The sequence below is a fragment of the Heliangelus exortis genome, chromosome 1, assembly GCF_036169615.1.
Source record: "Heliangelus exortis chromosome 1, bHelExo1.hap1, whole genome shotgun sequence".
NCBI lineage: Eukaryota > Metazoa > Chordata > Aves > Apodiformes > Trochilidae > Heliangelus > Heliangelus exortis.
In genome coordinates this window covers 76,449,900-76,473,182 of record NC_092422.1, presented here as the reverse complement: position 1 = coordinate 76,473,182, position 23,283 = coordinate 76,449,900, and the positions used below count along the sequence as shown (strand labels likewise).

General features: G+C 42.3%; 2 protein-coding genes and 1 long non-coding RNA gene across 10 annotated transcripts in view; 2 read left to right on the top strand and 1 right to left on the bottom strand.

Annotated features, from left to right (window-relative positions):
• The window catches only part of MAP3K15 (mitogen-activated protein kinase kinase kinase 15), an 83,126-nt gene extending 77,613 nt beyond the window's left edge, over window positions 1-5,513 (top strand). For 6 of the 8 annotated variants that reach the window (XM_071749336.1, XM_071749319.1, XM_071749370.1 and 3 more), the window contains 7 exons: window positions 412-597; window positions 877-982; window positions 1,907-2,117; window positions 3,666-3,778; window positions 3,929-4,026; window positions 4,137-4,213; window positions 4,698-5,513. In XM_071749336.1, coding sequence (XP_071605437.1) covers window positions 412-597; window positions 877-982; window positions 1,907-2,117; window positions 3,666-3,778; window positions 3,929-4,026; window positions 4,137-4,213; window positions 4,698-4,806 — 900 coding nt within the window. In that variant the 3' untranslated portion in view covers window positions 4,807-5,513. Of the gene's footprint in view, window positions 1-411; window positions 598-876; window positions 983-1,906; window positions 2,118-3,665; window positions 3,779-3,928; window positions 4,027-4,136; window positions 4,222-4,697 lie in introns of all 8 variants that reach the window. The other 2 variants (XM_071749346.1, XM_071749328.1) reach the window with 2 other exon arrangements.
• On the bottom strand, window positions 5,348-18,409 carry PDHA1 (pyruvate dehydrogenase E1 subunit alpha 1). Its single transcript, XM_071749391.1, has 11 exons — window positions 17,914-18,409; window positions 14,729-14,797; window positions 13,684-13,857; window positions 12,809-12,935; window positions 10,246-10,337; window positions 10,054-10,146; window positions 8,529-8,684; window positions 8,222-8,293; window positions 7,311-7,378; window positions 6,343-6,451; window positions 5,348-5,825 (listed from the first exon to the last, which is right to left on the bottom strand). Exons 1-11 carry the CDS (start codon window positions 17,995-17,997, stop codon window positions 5,658-5,660), a joined length of 1,212 nt encoding a protein of 403 aa, XP_071605492.1. The 5' UTR covers window positions 17,998-18,409; the 3' UTR covers window positions 5,348-5,657.
• On the top strand, window positions 17,797-19,173 carry LOC139798567 (uncharacterized). The gene is made up of 2 exons (XR_011726863.1): window positions 17,797-17,896; window positions 18,819-19,173. It is a non-coding gene; the product is annotated as an uncharacterized lncRNA (long non-coding RNA).
• Window positions 19,174-23,283: the final 4,110 nt, after the last annotated feature.

The following is a 23,283-nucleotide window of genomic DNA, read 5'->3' as shown; positions in this document are numbered from 1 at the left end:
CCTTAGGAAATCAAATACCTGGATATTTAGATATTAATTCAGATCCAGCATATTGGAAGGATAAGCATCTAAAAAATTTGGGTCTCTTACTGACTCACTCTGCTCTTTTCATGGAGGAGAGCTGCCCTCTGCAGTACATTGCAGAAATCTGTAGATAGTATCTGGACTCTTCCCTTTGTGACAGGCACAGTAGCAGTAGACTTTACCTATTGGACAACAGAAATTACCATTAAAAAAAATTAAAAAGATAGAAAGGTTAGAAAGACCCAGAAAATAAAGGCTTTGCAGAAACAGAAGTTCAGTCATTTCAGTTGGAAATATACATGGGCAAAGCTCTAAATTGTAACCCTGAAAATACTGATGCTACAAATCAAATGTTCAGTAACTCTACTTTCATTATCTTTTCTCCAGAGCTCTGAAGAATTGCAACTTTCAGTGGCTCACATCAAACAAATTATTGGGATTCTAAGGGACTTCATACACTCTCCAGAGCAGAGAGTGATGGCTTCTACCATTTCAAAGTTGAAAATGGATTTGGACTTTGACAGCACTTCCATCAATCAGATTCATCTGGTGCTGTTTGGATTTCAGGATGCTGTGAGTTACTTGCCTAGCACAGGGGGAGAGGAATTGTTCCTGGACAAAGCACACCCCAAGGGGTTGAAGCTTCTCTACCCTTTCTTAAACCTCTTCTTCCTTGTGCTGTAGAAGGGTTTGAATGCCACAGTCTGGGGATGGTTTGAAAGCTCTGGCCTAGAACTGTCAAATCTCCTATGTAGACTTGCAAAGGTGGGAGGGTTTTAGTGACTCGTGCAGTTGTTACATGATAAAATTTCATCTAGTTTGCAGCTACTCTAATTGCTTATTTGTTTATAGGTAAACAAAGTATTAAGAAATCACTTAATAAGGCCCCACTGGATGTTTGCAATGGATAATATAATTCGCCGTGCAGTCCAAGCAGCAGTCACTATTCTTATTCCAGGTAAATAAAAGCAGCTGACATTATTTTTTTTAAAAGGTTGTTTGCATATCAAAGAGTTATAGCAAATAGAGCAGTTTAGAGTTTTAATCTGTCAGAATGCCATTAGCTGCATCCCATGTGCCACTACATCAAAGGCACGGGGTCTCAATGTTGTACAGAAAGGAGTGTTGATCTGGAGGATTAATGCTGAACGTGCAGCACCAAGGCACATAATGAGATAACCAGTAATACTGCACCATCAGTGTGGTCCAACCATGGAAAAAAAGGGCAGATTAAATTCAGTACAAGCTGGAGCTTTTCTACTAAGAAAGAAAATTACTCTGTAGATTTTATTGACACCAAGGTGGGTAACACAGCACAGGTCTGTCTACGTGTTCTGAAATGTGATTATGAGCTGTGGAACAAGTGCATAGAAGGGGGTAGATTAATATGAGGGAGGAATATGATTTTAGCCTACAGATAGCAGGAAAAATCACCACCACTGAGGAGGAGTATAAATGAGTTGAGAACTGTCCAGGAGTTCCTACCTGGAAAAGAGGAAAGCTTTGTAAACATTTTAGTCCAGGACATATATTTTTTTTTTCTCTAAAAAAATCCAAGGGCTTCTCATTAATGCATTTGACTATCTTATTATTAATTTCATCACAAATCTACTTGTCACCTCTACAGCTGTAATCTACAGCTACCAACCTCTACTGATGCATTACAGGTGAGCTATTACAATGCTGCTTAGTTCAGAATTGATGCCAGAGAATCTGTGGTTCAGATCACATAGGGCTCCTGCAATAAGGCACATCGTGCCAACAGCTCACTTCCTCAGCTGAAGCTCCACCCACCTGCAGCAACACAGATGAAATTTTAGTATTTCTAAAGACAGACTTGCCAAAAAACAATTCATAATCTTACACTGTTTCCTTTCACCAGAGCTTCGAGCTCACTTTGAGCCAGCATCAGAAACAGAAGGTGGGGACAAGGACAGTGATGAAGTGGAGGAGAGTTACCAGCCCGCTGAACACAGTGGACCTGAGGATCCTGCCAGCACACCAGGAGTCGGCACCCCTAGTTCTGTGGTTTCACATGAGGCTCAGCAGCAGCTTAGCCTGGAGTTGGGCAGACTGAAACAAGAGACCTTAAGGTAACCCTTTTATAAAGACTGGATTTGTTTTCAGCCAGTCTTTGAAAAGACTGGGAAAGCCTTTGGACTTGGGGAGGTGTGGTTAGAGAGCTGCAGGTTGGAAAGGGACCTGGGGGTGTTGGCTGACAGTTGACTTAATATTGAGTCAGCAGTGTGTGCAGGTGACCAAGAAAGCCAGTGGCATCCTGGCTTGTGTTAGGAACAGTGTGGCAGCAGGGACAGGGAGGTGATCATCCCTCTGTACTCAGCCCTGGTGAGGCAACTTCTTGAGTCCTGTGTTCAGGTCTGGGCACCTCACTATAGGAGGGACCCAGAATTGCTGGAGCGTGTCCAGAGAAGGGCAACAAAGCTCCTGAAGGGCCTGGAGCACAAGTCCTGTGAGGAGAGGCTGGGGGAGCTGGGGGTGTTCAGTCTGGGGAAGAGGAGGCTGAGAGGAGACCTTAGAGCTCTCTTCAGCTTTCTCAAGGGAGGTTGGAAGGAGGAGGGAAACAGCCTCTGCTCCTTAGGGAACTGTGATAGGAGCAGAGGGAATGGATGGAAGCTGCACCAGGGGAGGTTTAGGCTGGGTGTTAGGAAACATTTTTTCCACTGAGAGGGTTGTCAGGCATTGGAATGTCCTGCCCAGGACAGTGGTGGAGTCACCGTCCATGGAGGCATTTAAAAGGTGTTTGGACCTGGTCCTTAAGGACATGGTTTAGTAGTTGACTGTGTTGTTAATCAAAGGTTGGGCTGGATGAGCTTGGAGGTCTCTTCCAACCTAAACATTCTGGGATTCTGTGAAATGCCCAGACGTTGTGCTCTACAGTGACATAAATGACATAAATACTCCTCACCTGGTATTGCCTCATGATAAAGCAGCCCGTCAAGGAACACAAGCAGATTCAGAATATGCTGGCAATACCAGTCTGACAACCTTCAAGAGCCTTCAGTACAACTTCTGTTTACGTGTAATTAATGTTTGGGGTTTTTTTGTCAGAATGGCATGTTGGATTTTTACTGTTAAGTAATTAGGTTTGTGCAACTGTACCAGTTTCCTTCCTGCTTCCTTGGATGCCACCTGGGCCAGCAGCAGTGCCCTCAAAGCTGTTCCTGCAAGGGAAAGGCCAAAGCACCTCTGTCCTGGCCCATCAGAGCTGCCTGCTAACTAGCACATGCAGAGCCCCTGTCCTATCTCTCATGGGTTACATTTGTAGGCTGCTGCCAGTGTGTTAGCAGCTGAATGTTATGTACTTTATGGATGTGATGTAAATCTGTGAGCAGAAAGTTCCTGGTAAAACAGTGCTGCACTGTTCAGCAGTGCATTACATTATAAAGGCCAAGGGAAGCTGCAAAACAGAACTTACAAGCTTTTTACTAAATTCTGCAAAGGTGAAAGTTTTCAAGTGCCACCAGCTGAATCTCAGACAAAATGAAGTCTGGAAGCCATAAAATGTTACTTAAGACAGTATCTCTCAAGTGTCTTTGGTAGTTACTAAAAGTGGTTGGGGTTTTTTTCAGCTATACTTCTTCTAAGTATGATTCTGTTTTCTCTCTCTCATATGCTAACAGACTTTTGGAGAACCTTGTGCAGAAGGAGAAAGAGTATCAAACCCTCTTACGACAATCTTTGGAGCAAAAAACTCAGGAATTACGCTTGCTGCGATTAAAACTTAAACCCAAAGGTATGAGGAAATTATGCAGACTTTTGAAAGTTGCACACAAATACGTTAGATCATGTTTCAACGATAAAACACCATCTGTTGTGGTCTGAAAACCACCACTTTTGCCCTCTTTTAGAGGTGTATTAACCTGTATTTTGTTTTCTGTCAAAGACTCCCACTGGTCTGCAGCAACTTGTAAAGAGAACGCTGACCCTGAGCTCATGAACTGGCTGAAGCAACAAGGAGCAGACTTAGATGCCATTAAAAAGGTAAAAAAACAAACAAAAAAATCACTTTTAAAAACAAACAAAAAGGTCATTGTAGTCATAATTAGCTTTCGAAGGAGAATTATTAATTTAGGAATAAATTTACCTTTTAGTTTGCTGAAGAAGATTATACACTAAGTACTGTCCTTAATGATATCACTGAAGATGATCTGCGGTATCTTCAACTACAGTAAGAAAGTACTTCTTAGTTCATTATTAAGAGCTTCATTGAAGTAGTTTGTAAAAAAAAAAACTTTAAAAAGTTAAGTTATTCAAATAGGCTGCTGATACTTCCATGGCAACTACTGTGAATTTCATCTCTGATTTTCTGGTAGTTTCTCACATCTTAACAGACCCAGTGTAACAGCTCCACCTAAGGTGCATCACGCCATCTAAGTTTTGGTCTTCATCAAGGTTGGGAGCTATTTTTGTGCCATTCAGGATGATGCAATCATAGAAAAGAGGCAGAAAAAACTTGTTTTTCCTACCCCTTGATTCCTTTAATTCAGTAAACCCTGGCTCATCTGGAAGAAGTTGTTTAAGGTTATGGCTAAAAGTACAGCATATTCTATCTACTGTTACAGTTGGTATATCCTTGCTATATTTCCAGACCTTACTTCTTGCTCACTTTAGCTGGAGTTTTCCCTCACTGTTCTCTGTTCTTCTTCATACAGGGGTGGTCTCCTTGGCAGAATTTGGAATGCAATATTAAACCACCGGAAGACCACAGTGCAGCAGGTGAATGCTTTGGAAGGAGAAAAAGTAACGGGAATAAACAAATAAAAGATACATTCCTAACACTTTAGGTATTAGATGTATGTGTATATGTATGTATGTATGCCTTGCAGATTTTGCACAATTATAGAGCTTGTTTGACCATCAGTGTAATACACAGTGAATAGAAACAGCTTTCAGTCTGTGTCAATGCACTTAAATTTATTTATGACAGAGCAATGCAGAAGACAAATGCTTATCAATGTAGTGTCAGACATTCACTGAGGAAAAAAAAAACCAAACCTTTTCTGCCAAAGAGGAATCACACACCTGAACTGGCTTTAGCATCATGAAAACTGTGAACCTAATGTGTTACATTTCTGCTGGCTGTGAGCAGGGAGGGGACACGCTCAAGCACCTATCATCCCTTCATAGCTGAATGTACATAGCTTTTTGTATTAAAGCTACTTTCATTGACCTACCAAGAAAAGCCTGGTGTGATGTTTTTGTTTAATAACTTTTCCATAGCTGAAACATAGCATCTTAGTGGCTTTTTGGTGTATTTTGGGGAAAATGGTTCATCACGAAATAAAGCAAACAGACCATCAGATAAATGTTGGTAAAGTTTAATATTTTTGTTTTCTTTTTACACTGTACATACCACATACAGCAATCCAAAGGAAAGTGAGTAAAGCCAATATATATCGATTTAAATAAAAGGCTGCTTTGTCTTAATTTAGCTCCTTCTGAAACAACATTCAGTGTGTTTAAGAAAATCCATACTCAGATGGATTTCATTACACTTTTCCTCTTTTTGAAAGAGCTTTTAAATAAGCTTAAGGTTTGTTTCCAAGTCATTATATTTCCTGTAAATACATTCACTTTTCCTTATGAATAAGTTACGCCAACAAAAAGGCCCTTTAGTTGCTGACAGATTTGTACCTTATCCACTGGTTTGGGCCACGCACTTCAAAGGGTGCCTCATTGAAGAAGATGTGGTTACCCAGATCTTCCACTGGTGGCTCTGGGTCAGTGGTAGCGAACTGAGCCGCTTCCTCAATCTCCTTTCTTACTGCCACATCAATTTCCTACATAAAAAATAGATGCTTATCATAAAACAGCTCAAAACAAGCAGCATAATTTTTAATACAAACACAATGATGAAGTCTGTAAAAATACAGAGAGTGTCCGTGTAATTTTTTTTGAAGCAGAGTTGATAAAAGTATTTACAATATTAGCTTAGAAGCCTGGCTTCACTAGGATTTTTTACCTCTGATAATTTCAGTTTCAGAGACCTACACCCTCCCTAGGTAGCTGAGAGAGCCTGGGTAATTTTGATTTCTCCATGCTACTGTATGACAAGAGCTACATTTGAAATACACCCATACAAGCAAACACTCAGGTTACACTCAGCACCCAAAAGCAAAGTTCCTTTCCATAGGAGTGCAGCATCATTAGTCTGCAATGGAACTTCCCCAGGAGAAGTGATGGTGTAACTAACTTTAAAGAACTTAAAAAAAACAGGTGATGCCCTATGATGTGCTTTTCAGAGAGCATTAGTGTGAAAGCTTAAGATCTTGCTTAAATAGCAATTAAAAGCCATACCTTTAACTCTTCAATGCTAGCAAGGTTAGTGTTGACCATTCTGTCCTTCAGCAAGGTAATGGGATCACTTTTGCTTCTCACTTCTTGAATTTCTTCTCTAGTCCGATAGCTACAAGCAAGACAAGGGAAGACATGAACAGCAGTATTCTTAAATAGAGGCAAAGCTCTAGACACAGCTCATGTTTTAGAAAAAAAAAGGTGTGACCAAAGACTTCTCAGGAATGTAAAGAAATACAACAGTATTAATCACTCAAAGGGTGGCACAGGTACAACTAGAACGCCTCTCAGACCTGTAAGGAGCAACCAAGCTGAAGTAGCTCCAGCCTTGAGTATAACATAGGCAGGGAAAGAGGAGCAATCCCAGCCTGAGACAGTTAACACAAGGAGCAATATTTCCTCCTTTTCATCTCCCCTAAGGGGTAAGGTGAGGGGGGGGAAGATACCCCTGCTTCATGTAGACTGAGTCAGATTTGTCACCTGGAACAACACGAGTCTTTTTGGCACCTATATATTTATATTTTTAAGAGATGTTCTACTTGACCAGACAGTCCAAACTGTCCAAACTGTTCCTGTAATTTTGGCTTACAGGATTTTAAATGCTCTAAAAAAGAAAACAACAAAACAACAACCCTGCAAAAACATGGTGCTTTTCAGTCAAAGCTTAATTAGAACACACCATAAAGTCACACAGAAAATAGAACCTATTAATAAAAAGTATAGAACTTTAACTGATTTTTTGTGCTTGTTCTAAAACTAAAATCTCAATACTGCAAGTAAAGCAAGTATGTTACATGACTGTGGATTATCAGCCCAGTAATGACCTGAGTGATGAGACTGCTCATAGCAATTTCATCATAACCTTAATAAGCAGCTCACAGGGGATTTAAACACCAAATGCAAGGGTTTCAGGATTTTGGCCATTAGTACTTTCTGTTTTCAGTGAATGCCATTAAAGAATATCACAGTACCTTATTCCGGGGTCACTCATACTGTGGCCATGGTAACGGTATGTCTGTAACTCCATCACAATAGGACCCTCAAAAAGCAAAAACAGTGTTACCACCTTGAGCAACTAATTTGTTGTTAGAGCAGCAAGTACTTACTATGGGTAAACTGCAGCAGTGATATTTTTTGTTCAATTTTTTCTCAGTTTAATTTACATAACATCTCAGTAAGATGGAACTCAACTCTGTTCAAATAGACACCTACACTGATACATTTCAAGCATTTACTCTCATGTTCCTATTGAGCAGCATCAAACAATTTTTTCCCTTCCAATGCCCCCTTTACTCAGACTATTTCACACTGCCTGTTGTTTCACTGTAAGTTTGTTAACAAAATCTTATTCTTCTCTATGAACACTTTTTCTGGTTTAAGTTCCCAGCACAGACAGTTTCACCAAATACACTCATCTTGAAAACCAGTGTATCATACTTGGGTGACAAACACTAATGCTGACTCACAAAGATTTACTTCACTTTCCATTTGTTGTAAATACAGAATTATCACTCCCTTCGTTGATGCTTCCCCTAATTAATCTCCTCACAAAGAACATGACTGCCTCACAGTCAAAACACCTTTCACAACAGAATTTAATTGGAGTAGGAATGGGGAAAAGGATGACAGAGTATACAGGCATGGTTTTTTGTTGTTGGTTGTTGGGTTTTTTTAGATGCTTGATTAATATCAACTGCATATTAATAAATTCTAACAAAAGGAAAGAACCGTGCAATTGTTTACAGATTCAACTCTGTGGAGAAAAAAACTAAATAAAGGTTAAGTAAGATTTCAGCAACAGATGGAGTAAATGGTCTACAAAAGGAGCTTTTTATGAAGCAATAATCTGGCTGTGGAAAAGGAATGATGACGGCAGACTTACTTTTCCAGATCTACAGTACTCAGTTGCAAACTTTGTTGCTTCTCGAACGCAGAGAACGTCCATACCATCCACCTGATAAACAAAAACCACAAGTTAAGGCAAAAAAATGGCAAACTTTGAACTTCCAATTTCAGTGCTTTTATAATTTAAATAGGACTTCAGTTAAAAAAAATCCTATACTTAAATATTTATAAATATATGTATAAATAAAATACAAATATATATATGCATTGCACAGGTGCGTGTGCATATAGGCTCCTCACACTTCCACCCATGACCCTGCAAAAAAAGCTGGGTTTGTCCTCACCCTGAGCCCTGGAATGTAATCTCCTCTTTTGTAGTAGTCAGTACTGGCTGCAGCTCTTTCAACTGAAGTTCCCATTCCATACCGATTGTTCTCACAGATGAAAACACAAGGCAGCTTCCATAAGGCTGCCATATTGTAGGTCTCAAATATCTGGCCCTGAAAGAAAAAAGAGCAAGTTACATCCAGACACGGAGCTCACTTAAGCAGTAGGCACTAGCAAAAGCATTTAGTTGCAGAAGTCAAGCCAGAAGAAATTTTAATACTGAAGGGGAAAACCAACCACTTGCTGCAGCTCAGCAGGAATAAAAGAGAAGCTGCACCTTATAAGTTTAATCTCAACAAATTGTTCATAGAACTTAATTTTTAAACCTAGTTCTATATTTCTCTTAGGACAGCACAAAGCCTTCAACCTTAATGCAAGTATTTCAGCTACAGTCACAACTGACTGACAGGATGCTGCTACAGCAAACTGAAGTTGCACCAGTGACTGTATAAGCCTTTGTACTTAGATCAGACAGGGAAAACCAACAACTGTTTTGAAAGTGGTAAATTATACCAACAGTACATTCTAAACCACCATATTTTTACCTGGCTTAATGTCTCTGCTGGTAACACAACAGACCAGCTGGAATGTCAGTAGTAAGTGGCTCTGCAAGGTGCTCTGTCCTCTCCTCTGTCTTCAGAAATGTTTCTCCCTATTCAGCATCACCATCACCTACACTGCTACCACTCAGAATTCTCTCTCCTTACAGCACAGACACTTCAGGTGTTACACTTAGGTGAGCCACTTGCAACAAGAAACAAGAGTAACTGGAACCCATTCTCCCATGGCTGGAAACACTGTTCCCATAATCAGCCACTATCCCGACCCACTTTCTGAGTATCTAGAGCACTCAGTCCAGAGTAGGAGCTGAGAGACATTCCCTCCACTCAAATGACACGGGCAGAGTTCAAAATGGGGGTGGGGAAGGACAGACATTCACACAGGTCCAAAACAGGATAAAAATAATCCAGCCACATGCTACATTCCTGATACATGAAGACAAACTAGCAATTAACTTTGTAACTGTTCATCTGAATCACCCTTCCAAGGACTATCCAGTACTTGAAACGCACTCCTTCTCAAACACCTAAGGCAACACAAATAAGAGGTGCTAGTGCCCAATATTTGCACATTGCTCAACCATCTACACAAGGCTTGTCTCAGTGAACAGCACTTCACAAAAAAAGCCCTAAGAAAAACTGCAGGATAGAGGCTGTACATTGTCTTCTCTCTCCAGGACTGATCTTCAGTATCAGTGGACTCCTTTAATAAAGCCTCCTTGCAGCAGAAAGCCCAACACAACAATCTTTGCATACGTTCTAAATCAGATGCTGCTTGGTTTGGGGGTAGTACACAGGCAGGGTGAAAGGTGCCCTCCCACCACCCTGTGGAAAGGCAGAGCTCACAGTTCAGAGAAGGAAAATTGATACTCACAGTCACACACTCCTCCCCACAGAGCCACACAAGACAAAGCTCATTTACCTGGTTGGCTGCACCATCCCCATATAATGTCAAACAGACTTCGTTTTTATTGAAGTATTTGCAGGCCAGCGCAATCCCAGCTCCAAGAGGAACCTATCAGAGGGGACAGGACACACCAGAGTTTTAGACCAATGTGTAGAGGAGCTGGAAACAGGCAGCTTGTGGACAGTAAAGACGCTTACACGTATATACCTGAGCACCAACAATACCATTGCCACCATAGAAGTTTTTGGTATACATATGCATTGATCCTCCTTTTCCCTTCGCACATCCTCCTTTTCGACCTGAAACATGAGTAACAAGCAATTTATTTTTTTGGAGGGAAAATACTATACAAATGGGAACATCAGATTCAATTCCTAACGGTAGTAACACGAGACCATTTTGTTGTCTCTGGATCTATGTGGAGTTAAGGCACAATGGCCTCTCCCCAAAGAGTTTATGGGAAAATATACCACAGAACAAGTAAGACAAAGGGGAAAAAGAGAATGATCACGAAAACATAATTCAGGACATGTGGAATAAAATAAAGAAAAAATTTTAAGGCCAACCAATAAGTTTCAGTGTCCTACTATGCAAAAGAATTTTCTGAAAATATATGTTGTTGCTTTTTTTAATAACCAACATGGTCTGTATTTCTCATACATCTTATCAGTAAGAAGTATTACTTAGAGTCCTTATAACTTTCTGGCAGAAGCCAAAAGTAATCAACACTGTTCCAAATCAGTTGCAATAATCTACACTTGTCTTCCCTGTGACAACTGGAACTAGATGATTTTTAAGGTCCCTTCCAGCCCACACCATTCTATGATTCTGTGATTAGATGGGGCAGTTAAAAAAACAAAACTAATAAAAAAAACAAAAAAAAAACAAACAAACAAAAAAAAAAAACAAAAAACCAAAAAACCCACAACCAAAAGGTCCCAACCAACAACTCCCTGCCCCATGATAAACATTAAAGTCTCCTAGCCCAGCTTTTTTCAAGCTGTAGTTTGAAGAAAACTGGTGGTCCATGAAGCACTACAACAAACCCTATAAAATGAACTGACCTAAGAACACAGAATTTCTCATCAGCCCACTCCATTTCATATTTTAATCTGTATTGTTAATAGCCACGCAGACTTCTATTTTATTTCTAATAAACACAGCTTGTTTGGTCGTCTTTTTGCCATGGCCTTGGAGTTTACTTTAGAATTTGAAACTCCCAAAGCTGGAAAGGCTTTCTGGAACTTGTACTTTCCTTTCTCCTAACAGCAGATCATTTTTATTATTTGTCTATCTCATCCCTTTCGCATGCCTATGAACTGATTTCATGTGAGCTTCTACGGCTTCTGCCAGCTACATCCAATGCAAGTAAAAGGGGGAAAAAAAGATTGCCTAATTTTAATTAGAAAACTATTTTTCTTAAGTGCAATTAAACTCCAGAAATCTCCCCCCACTATTTGTACAATCCTTTCTTGAATTTTAGCTAAGAACTCCTGACTGACCAATGTCAGTTTTTGCGTTACTTTCCAGTTTTCTTAGAACACAAATCCATTTCTCAGGGAGATGCCAATTTCCCTGGAAAGTCCTTTTCTGTAGTTTGTTTTCTATAGGGTCTTATCTATTAGTCTAAAGACTTTATTTTTGTCCTTTCCTGATCACTGTAACTCTGGCTGTCTTTCAGGTTGGCATTTTCAGTTTAGATCTTTGTTTTCAAGAATCAGTTCCAGCAGCACTCCCCTCTAGACACTCGTTGGCAAGGGTATTTCTTGGAATAAAAGCCCTTGTGCTGCAGCTGCTCTTTCCCAGTTAAAAGAACCCCACTAAACCCACAGACAACTGCTACAGAAGATGATGTGTGACATGGAAATAAATCATTAATACAAACCCACATCATCACTGATACTTGCAGTTTCAGGGCCCATAGTAGACTTCAGCTGTGACAATCTCCTCCTTACTTTCTCTCATATATCAGTATCCAGTGGTACTCGAGCATCCACTACCTTATGGGCTTTTGTGCACGTAATTAATATGCATCTTAACACACATATATATTCTCAGTATAGGAAACCTCACCTCTACCTCCAAAATGTGCTTTCCTATATTAATGTCTCAAGAATGCAAATGCTCATATCAAGACTTCATTATACCAATGATTCCTAAAGGCCCTGGAACTCCTTGTTTTTTACTTCTGGCACCTAAAGCCTAACAAACAGTTCAGCAGGCTGATCCACTCCTCTCTTCAACCCACACTCCACTCCACCTACAGCCCTACTATGAATAACCACCTCTCCTTTCTGCAAAATCTTAAACCTGTCTAGATTACTCTCTAATATTTTTTTTTTGCAGTCAAATTTTCCCAAACTACTCAGTTTATCATTACAGACAGGGTTTGTTTAACAGTCTTCCTAAGACTTCAGGAGCATGACTCTGAAAAATCCAAGTTCATCTCCTAGGGAGGGTAATGCCCTGTGCTATTGAGAACACTTAAACAAGATGCTGCAGCACAATACATAGAGCATACAGTGGCAAGAAAAATTTTCTGAATTTGTGCTTTCAAAATATGAACTATACTACTACAACTTATATTCTATAAACGTGTATCATAAAATTACACAATTCACAAAATTACACAATTCATTTAATCAGCTATGTAATTCAACTGCTTCCATAGCTCCAATATACTTTGTGCACCAGCATCATTTTGAATTTGAATAAAAAATTCTGACCTAACATCATCAGCATATGAATCCTCATTTGACTTAGCACAAACCTGTAAGTTCAGCAAGAATTTCTCGAATAGGCACTCCTCGTACGTAGGTGAAGCCATGAACTCTGTAAGCTGTTATCACATGGTCTGTTGGCTTTATAGCAACTTCCAGCCCCACACAGCAAGCCTCCTGTTACAAAGGAATGAAGACAATCACACAGTTTTCATGGTCAGCAAAGTGGCAAGGGTTAGGTATGGTTCCAAATACTTCAAGTACCATCAGAAAACAGGAAGAACACAAGATAGAGGAGACTGCCTTAACTTTCAAGGTGAACAGGGCTCTGTTTGCAGAATTTGGAGCTACAGTAGCCTTGGGCTCTAAATTCCAGGCTGTCCTGATTTCAACTAATATAAGCAGTCAAGGAGGGGAACCAGAAACTGCACAGATCTTTGGGCTTTTTCTACACCTATCTCCCACATGAAGCATCTAAATAACTCTCGTTCAAAAACAGCACCACAGACTGGACAGATGGCAAAGTTTCACTAAGTTCATGAAGTTTGTTCTCCTGGCTATTGCTTTTTAGTGGGCACGTGACCTATGAGACATGGGAACAAAAAACATCAATCAAGCTTGATGAGGAGAACGTGGGCCTCCAAATGTGTTGAACTGAATATGATGCAGTTGCTCATTCCTCCCACTTAGCTATCTTCAGCTGCACCTTGCCTTCTCTCTTTGCTGCTGTCCCAAGATCTCAGGGATTCCCTTGTGTACTAGGACCTTGTTTTTAAAGAAACAATGAACAAAATAAATGGATCCATTGACAACTTCCAACACTGTACAGGGATACTTAGTTCTCGATTTAGTTTGCACTCTATTCAAGTCCCTACATTAAGTATGGAAAGGCAATATAAAGCCTCTTAAGAAAAAAAATTCTTACCTGACCATCATATAAGTGGCAGAAGCCACGAATAATCTTCTGCTTGTACAGCTGGTCAGACTTCAGCTCCATACGCCGTATGGTCTGCATCTTCTTGTAGTAATCGAGTCCCTCCTCTCGGGTCAGCACTGCTGTGGTACCAGGGCCTTCTTCCAGGCGATGGAGGTCACATTTCTGCAAAGTTGAACAAGTACTTGTTTCTTGAAAGTAGTTTATTCTATTGATGAATATCACTTTTTTATATATATAATGTGCCGTTTTCAAATTCAGACTTACTGTCTTTTTTTAAAAAAGCCAACAAAACTTAAATTCCTAAGTCGAAATAGTTGTACAGTTTGCACACTTTCCAAGTTTGAGGAAATAAAAGTTTTACCTTAGTAAAGCCCAATTTCAACCCATAAAATGAAGCTGTGTAGTTCCTACTAGCAGTAGACAAACTAAAGTCCTCATAAAATGAAAGAGAGTTTCTTTTATCAACTCCTGGATGAAAAGTCAGCACAAAAGCTACTGTCAATGGAAGCACTGCCACGGTGGAAAGCTGACAAGACTAAAGTGCACATTTTTTGAGCAGCACCAAATCAAGCATTAAAAAGGATGTAGTATTTTTCCTCCAAAATCCATACAGACATCAATCAGCTGCACATCTGGGATATTGCACCCATGAATCCATAAACAAAAGGGAGATGGAAAGAAAGGTAAGCAGCTAACACCAGCTATTTGGTTTAAAAGCATTATGGAAAAATTCATGCTTTTCTTCTCAGAACAGAAAAGGTTCTTAAGCTCCTCTGTGACTCTTTTCTCGCAGCTGCTTTGCAGTACCACAGCTGCAAAGAATCACAACTTCACATTCTTAAGAAACAGGAAATCTTGATACAGATACCCAAGCACAGGACTGCACTTACAGAATCAAGCCTGACAGTGAGGGGTTTGGTTGTGGAAATTCAAGAAGTACTTTCCTGCTTGAAACTGTAAGGCAGCAAGTCCATCATATCAAGACCTACAACAAAGACACTGAATGCCAGTATTAAGTGTTCAGTTTCTTTACCTTAATTTCAAACGTAGCTTCACTTGCAAAGTCTGCATAGTTTCGTGATGCTACCATCACTCGAGATGCCTTGAAAGAAATAAAAGACAAACAAAAAAGAAAAAATGGTTACCTGATAATTATCAAGCAAAAGCAGGTGAGTTCTCAAATAATTTTTAACAGTAATCTCAAATTGAAATAATTTTTGAATTAAACTTGCCAGTGGCATATCCTTATAATGCCACCATGGAGCTTTTATTTTCTTCATATATGCTAGAAGTCCTATAAAGCCCAATATTTAAAATCAAAAAAGAGAATGGAATTTTAAATTTGTATTGCCTTTGATTATATAAAGCATAACCAGTAAGTTTCAAAAGACTGTGAGGAGAATCAAAACTACAAAAATAAATATTTTTTCCTTCACATGGCAGATTGCCTATATGAGTAGAGACAGCCAATGCATTATTGAAAAAAACCAAAACAAAACAACCCATCAGTTTTCTGGAATATGAACTCCTGTCACTATTTCTTTTCAATAGGAATAGAAGCTGGGGACATGCAAGGCCATACAATGAAAACAAGACTATCATTTGAGTGGATAACATCATAGCAACTACTTAAAAGTTATACAAAAAATAGTGACATACCTGAGGATATATGAAACACAGAACAACAGAAAGGGTGGTGTGGTAGAGAAGAGGCAAGAGGGATGTTTAAAAATACATTAGTGTTCTGTCTTAAGGAATAAGCATAGGTTACTGACTGATGAACATCTGGTATTTTTAAGATAGCTTCAGTAAGCTTCACTGCAGCACCACACTTGATGCTCACCTGTCCCTTTATGCACTGTGGCCACAGCATAAGGAATGTGTAAGTATTGTGTGCCAAAATTGTATTGATAATTAAGTTACACATAAGTTTACTAGCTTATTCAACCATGGAAATTGTGTTCATTTAGCTGAAGGTTCACTATTTCAAAATCTTGAGAATGTCCAGGTCATTGTGTCCAAAAAACAGGTCTAATTGATAGGTATAAAACTTGGAAAAAAGTCAGGAGAAATTTTTCAATCCATCTCGGTTACCCACTCTGTTGCATATTTGATTCAGCAGTTACTATACCCTTCTCCATCCTGCCCCATTACCAGATTTAATTTTAATAGTATTTAATATAATAGTATTTAATAGTATTTAATATAAAGTTTCTGCACTGTTTATCACAATGTGTCCGCATTAGTGAGAAAAAGGCATTTTACTTATAGGGCTTGAAATAAAGCAAGACTTTGGGATTTGCAGAATCCCAGAACTGCTGAGGTTGGAAGTGACCTCTGTAGGCCATCTGCTTCACCCCCCCTGCCCTGAACACCACAGAAAAGCAGCAACACTGAGAATTCTGGTACAAAAGTACATGGCCAGTAAATATATCAAAAACAAACCTTGCCAGGATTGATCGAGGCCTTACCTCACTAACAGCTCCCTACGTTAGCAGCATTTGGAAGGAAAAGAAAAATAAGAGTAAGTAACTAAAACAATTAGGGAAGGAGAAGTCAGCAAATTATTAGCCAACATGGTAAGAGGTAGCTACCTTACAGGTGAGCTTTGGGCCATGGAAATCCACTTTGCAATATGCTCAAAGCATACATAAATTACTGCTTTATGGATTAAGACTGCTTCTATTTATCTGATAATTTATACCTTCACTATAAACGCAAAGGCACAATTCAAGACAAATATTTACATATTTGGCAATCGCTAGGGTATAAAAATCTCTTAAGATATCCAAACCAGATCTACCTTGAAATTCCAGGAAAATGCAGGAATGTCAGGAGCAGGCAAAGTATTTGCAGTAAGGGACTAATTTTGGGCACTCATGTCTGAAATTTTTGATATAGATATTTTACTTGTAAATTTATATATATAATGCAAAAACATATTTGGGAAGATCTTCTGGTAAGCCTGCTCTGTCATGTCATTCTCGTGAATACATTCACCCACCTACTTTTTCCATAAGAAGTTAATGCTGAGGTGAGTGAGCTACTTCAGAGTTAGAGGCAGAGTAACAGATTTGCTCTTATTGGCAAAAAGGCAGCTCGCTTCCAATCATCAAAAAATGCCCCATAACACCTACTTGATCTTGTCAACAGTGTTTTTCAGCAGGGTTAATTCTTCCTCATGGCCACAGTCATTGTCGTGGAATAAGGAGGATGAAGAGGTGAAAAATAAGTTTTGAAGACTTTTTCAGACAAAAGAGATAAAACACACCAAGTGACACACTCATGTCAAAAAAATAACAAAGTCTGAAACAAAATTCCAGAAGAGATGAAAAGAGACTGTTGTTTAAACAAAGAAAGGTGCAGCAGCTCAAAAAGTCAGGTGTCTGAATTCTGAATGTAATGAGAAGCGTCTGTTTAATCCCCCGGTTTAAGATCTGACCCGTGCTGACAACCAGAATATACATAAATAAAGAGGCCCAGAAGAGGCTGTCAGAAACTAATCAAAACACTTTTTTTAAAAAATACAAACAGGAGAGAGACGACTGTGCAGAGAAAGGACAGAGGGTCTCTGGGTTGGGCAGCTCCAGCCGCCCGTTCCCTGCAGCCCGTACCAGCACAAGGGCTGCCGCTGAGCGGCGCGTCCCTCACATGAATTTTAATGTCACGCAGAAAAAGGGGTCCCGCAGGACCCTCCCCCAGCCCCGGCAGCAGTGTCCGCCATGCCTCCCGCTTCGGCGGCGCTGGGGAAGGCCACGACACGCCCGGCACCGCGAAAGGCACCGGTATCGCGAGCTCCTGGGCGCAGCCACCGTTTCGTTCCCTGGCGCCGTTTCCCTTATCCAAAGGACAAACCGGGCCGGGCCGGGGCGGTACCACCGGGCCAAGCCCCGCGCGGCCTCCAACCGTCCCCGATCACGCCGCGCCCTGACAGGGCTCCAGCTCGCGCCAGCACACGCGCCGGGCGAGTGACGGAGCCACGGGGAGGGGAGGGGGAGGAAGGGCGGCGTTAACGGCTGAGGCGGCACCGGCACCGACGCGACCCTCCCCTCCCCCCACCCTCCGCTCCCGCACGCTCCCTTCCCCCCCTCGCAGCCCCCCCCGAAACACACACATAAGGGAATGGAGGGGGGGGCAGCCCCGCCGCGCCCGTTGAGGCTGCTGCTGCTTCTTCCTCCCCAGCAGCGTTCCGGCCGGGCAGGTAACATCCGCACTCACCGTCCTACCGGCTGCGGCGGCAGCATTGGCCGCGGCCGGACCTTGCAGCACCCGGGAGAGCGCGGCCAGCAGCATCTTGCGCATGGAGCGGGGAGGGGCGGCAGTACTGGCGCGGGCCCCCGTCCTCGAGTCTCCTTCAGCCTCCGCCGCCCCGGCTGCCACCGCTCACCGCCCGCCCCCTCCGGCCAACCGACGCCCTCCCCGGAGTGGCGGCGCTCCAGACTCGCTGACAGGCGCCGGGCCGACCGATGCCTTTCCCGGGGAGTCGGGGGGGGGAGCCCTCCTCCTCCTCCTCGGCGCGCATGCGCCGGGCCCGGCTGCGACGGCGCTGGCGGGAGTAGCGGGGAAGAGCTGGGGGCGGGCGTGTGCGGGAGGGCAGGGCGGGCAGTGACGGGCGGGACACCGGGCGAGGTCACTTCATCCCGCACCGGGCCAAGCGCCGGCCCCGCTCCGTAGCCTCCGGACAGCGAATGAGCTGTGTGCGGGAGAAGGGGTGGGGAGGGGAGGTGTCATCGAGGCTGTCCCCGTCCCCCGCTTCGCCTTCCTCTCCGGCCCTCACCGGGAGGGCTGACGAGCTGATCGTTAAATGGGTGAAAGATTAATTTGTTCAAAAAACAAACCTTGGAGGTCAGCAAGCATACCTGGCTTGATGCTGACCTTGGCCAGCCTGATGTCAAAAAGAGGGTTTTGGCCGTGCCGCCTGTCCCTCGGCCGGTTCACTTCCCCAGCTCTGGTTGTTGCCTTCGCATAGCCCATCCGGCACAGGTCAAGGCAGTGGCACAGGACTGGGTATTTCATGCTCTGCTGCACCTGAGTTGGTTGGTCTTTGTAAGACTGTTCCCTGACTGTTTTTTTTATGTAAAAGGCAATTAAAGTGTTAAAACATCGGTCTCTTAATTTCACAGGCATCCCACCACGGGGAAATGTGCAACAAAGTTAATATTTAACTAGATGTTGAAAAGTCCTCTCCTCATATCACATCTGCTGACCTCCAGCTCGCCTCCTATTTGCTTCCCACCCACTTAGAGGTTCACACGGAGGTTGCAGCAGAGTGCCCGGACCAGGTTAACCACTCCCCGCGCCATCCTGGCTCCACACCTGGGCATCGGATCCCCCCCTGCTCTGCTTCCCTGAGCAGCGCTGACATGAGCACCCGCTTAACCCTGTAGCTGAACACTGAACTGATGCAGCTGAAAGCTGAAAACTTCCCCCAAAAACCCAGTGAGAAAATAAATTATGGTCACCTGTTGGTATCACAAATGTTTGTGTGTGCTGACTCCCATGGGCTAAACAGAACTCAGCACATTTCCAGCACAAGCACAATCCTCAGCCTGCTGTTGAGAGGGTAGAAAGAGGGCATCCGTTTCTGAAACACAGCTCCATCTGGATCCCCAATGCACTGCTCATCTCTTTCTTAGGCTGTTCACCTGTTCTATTACAACACTTAATCTGATTTCCTCCTCATCTCTCTAACACAAAAATAGGTGGCCATCTCTGCGAAGAGATGTTATGAGGAAGCTTAACTGTTCATGTATTTGGCTAGTTGTTGATTGTAAAAGCAAACACAGGCTTGGCATCAGTTTGCTGGAGGACTGAAAATGAACAAACTTTCTTCATCTTTAAGTACAGGTGCCAGCACAGTGCACGAGCAGTGCTGAGCACCCTACCTCTGTGCAGCAATCCCGTAGGCACTCTAAAGATATGCTGTGCCTTTGCACTGACTGAGATGTATAGGAGAAGCAATATAAAGCCACCAGTTTTCACATCTAAGGAATGAAAACCTTAAGTCTGAAAGTAGTGTCACTTTTGCTATCATGAAATCCACCCATGGTTAGACAGATGGTGCTGTTTTCACTAGGGCCAAAGCATTTCTTGCTAATACACCAGGATAGGCAAGTGTACACAGAGGCTTCTTGTGGAGTCGTTTTTGGCATACAGCTTTTAGAAAGTTTGCATTTTTCAAGTCAGCTCTGCACCCCTGAGTAGCTTTAGCCATTGTTCATGAAGCAGCAAGAGCAACAACAGCAGCTGGCCTCCAAGAGAACAAAAACTGATGTGAAAAGGTTTGTAAGTTGCTTCAGAATGAATTTTTCCTAGGATATCTTCAATCCGTATCACTTCTCATCTTGGAAAGCAAGCACAGACTTGATGCAGATCCTGTTCCACAGGCAGGGTGTGGCTCTGTATCTGGGGAAAGCATTATCCCTAAGGTCTGTGTGGGGATTTCCTCAGGTCTGCTGAGGTACCCACCAGCCTGAGAGGGCCCAGGCCACTTCTGAAAGGTGTATCAATTCCTGCCAGTTTGAAAACTGCACTTTTATCAATTGATACTGCAAAGTCCGGAGAGGTAGCTAATGGAACCATGCACACCAGTGGTGTTGATACACAACCAGTTACAGGTGCGACTCCAGAAACACGGACACCGGCAGTGTCCTGGCATACTCGGGTCTCTAGCAAAGCCAAATGGGGTTGCGGTGATTCCTGCTGTCAGCAGGTGGCAGGATTTCCTTTGCAGCCGGAGATCGGTAGGGAAAGATGAGGCTTCAAGGCATTACTCACGGTAACCTTGTTCAGATTGGATGGTGGCAGTTATCTATCTTCCTGACACCAGTCACGGGAGATGCTACATTTTGGGAGAGATGTGCAGAAAAAGCCATCCATATGAAGACCACAAAGGGGCCAAAACTGCAGCAACAGTAGCATCTTTCTTCTTTCCCCAGTGCTTCCCTGTGAGGAGGGAATAATGACTGACTAGGCAAAGGAGCACTGAATATGGTGCTTTGTGCCTATGGTTGAATCTTCCTGCTGCTCATTCCCTCCCCTGTCCCTAGGCCTTGTTCAGCTTCCCCACCTGGTCTCCCAGTTGTGAGCAAAATTCTCTGATTCCTCTCTATGTGGCCCCCAGTGCTGTTTTTAACTTCTCTGTTACTTTGAACAAGCTGTTCCTTGTCCTGTCTTCTCCATTGCACTAACTCTATAATCTTTTCATCTCCTTAACACCCAGATTTTATTCTTACTAATCCATATTTTTTTAGCACCTCTCATTTGGATAACTGGCCTCTGGTCAGAGCTGGGGGGGATGTGCAGCATAGGTAGTTTTCACTGGGGAAGATGGTGAGGCTGTCAGAGTTTCCTGCTATACATGGCAACAAGGATTTGCCACTTTATTCTGTAGTTTTAGCATTCTCTAGATGCAGCTTATCTGCTTTAGCTCAGGAGAATGAAGCATACTGGTATTTTTATGTGAGACAGAAAGCTTGTGGTAAATGCATGTGTCACTTCAACACTGAGCAGCACTATGAAATAAATGTTTCAAGAGAGCTAATAATAATTAGCTTTGGACATGGTCCTGCTCAAAGAAAAATATATTTATTATTATAAAAAAAGAATGAAGCCAAACTTATTTCACATTCAGGGTCATAACTGTCTGGATGGCCTGGGCCAAAGAGTTGTGGTGAATAGAGTTAAATCCTGTTAGCAGTCCGTCACAAGTGGTGTTCCCCAGGGCTCAGTACTGGGGACAGTTCTCTTCAACATCTTTATAAGTGACCTGTACAAGGGGCTCAAGGGCATCCTCAGTAAGTTTGCAAATGACAATAAGCTGGGAGAGAGTGTTGATCTACCAGAGGGTAGGAAGGCTCTCCAAAGGGACCTGGACAGGTTGGATCATTGGGCTGAGGCCACTGGTATGAGATTTAACAAGGACAAGTACTGGGTTCTTCCCTTGGGTCACAACAACCCCATGGTGATGCTACAGCCTTGGGAAAGAGTGGCTGGAAAGTTGCCCAGTGGAGAAGAACATCAGGGTGGTGGTCAATATCTGGCTGAATATGAGACAGCAGTGTGCCCCGGTGGCCAAGAAGCCAGCATCCTGGCTTGTATCAGAAGTAGTGTGGCCAGCAGGACTAGGGAAGTGATTGTCCTCCAGTATTCAGCACTGGTGAGGCTGCAGCTCAAATACTGTATTCAGTTTGGGGCCCTTCACTACAGGTAGAGCATTGAGGTGCTGGAGTGGGTCCAAAGAATGGCAATGAGGCTGAAGGGTCTAGAGCACAAGTCTTAGTAGGAGTGGCTGAGGGAATTGCGTTGTTTAGCCTGGAAAAAAGGTGGCTGAGAGGACACCTTATTGCTCTCTACAGCTGACTGAAAGAAGGTTGTGGTGGGGGGGAGGTCAGTCTCTTCTGCCAAAATGAGACAAAAGAAAATGTCCACAAATTGTTTAGATTGCATATTAGGAGAAATTTCTGTACTGAAACAGTGGTCAGACACTGGAACAGGCTGCTCAGGGAAGTGGTGGAATCACCATCTCCAGAGGTTTTTAAAAGATGTGTGGATGTGGTGCTTAGGGACATAGTTTAGTGGTGGACATGGCAGTGTGATGCTAAAGGTTGGACATATTGACCTTAAAGGTCTTTTTAAACCTAAAAGATTCTATGACATTTTTACTTTGCATAGTATTTCATTAACATACATTTTCTACATTAAAAACTGTTAAAACATCCTGAAATTACTGAATTGTCCCACAGAAAAATAATGCAAAAAGCTAATTCATGAATGAGGTAAACAATGAGAAGGAAAACATGATAAAATCATAAGCAGAGAATGACACTAGAAAACAATTTAATGAAAGATGTAATATTTCATAATGGAGCACCTTGCCATGTGTGACTCTAGTATTACCACATCAAGGGTGTGTTGCATGGCAGTCAGCCAAAACTCATTGTTTTCTATTGTTTTGGGTGTGATCCTGAAATATTATCATTTTTCGGGTTTCAGCTGCTGTTTCAAACAAAACAGATGAAGGGGAGCACCCAGTGTCTGGGACTTACCCCAGCTCACCATCTAACTGCATCCATGTGAAAGCAGTCATTGACTCATTTCTAGGAGCCAGAGGCTTTGCTGCCTAATTTTTCCTTCTCACTGTGCTGCTGGAGATCTAACTCACAGAAAAGTAGGGGAGTGATCTACAGCTGCATTTTGACCACTTCTGCATTTTGAGATTGTGTGTCTTTCAGCCATACATAAAGGTACAGTTTTATCCAAAACCAAGATCTAAGACTTTTTGTCTGGAAGGCTCAACGAAATGCTCTAACCAAACATTTTCTGAAACCTCTGTGTACATAGAAAGCTTTTTAAAGAAACCAACTGCATGTACTTCATTCTTTTTATAGAGGCCTCCTCCTTCTGCCGTGTTCTATTTTGCATCATATTAGGGATAACATTATCAACAATACAGCTCTGTGTAACAACTGCCTTTTTCCCCACTGGCATAATATTTTTGTAAGACACTGACTTGTGACTCACTACAGTTTGGAATTCTTGCTTGCCAAATTGTTGCCAGCCCCATTTCAGAGTCCCCATACATGCTGA

Excerpts from the sequence above, each read along its gene's own strand:
- PDHA1 (XM_071749391.1), bottom strand. The coding sequence starts at position 17,997 with ATGCGCAAGATGCTGCTGGCCGCGCTCTCCCGGGTGCTGCAAGGTCCG. Across the intron at positions 6,452-7,310 it reads ATGAGTGACCCCGGAATAAG|CTATCGGACTAGAGAAGAAA; the intron begins GTACTGTGATAT and ends TCTTGCTTGTAG. Across the intron at positions 5,826-6,342 it reads CTAGCATTGAAGAGTTAAAG|GAAATTGATGTGGCAGTAAG; the intron begins GTATGGCTTTTA and ends TTTTTTATGTAG.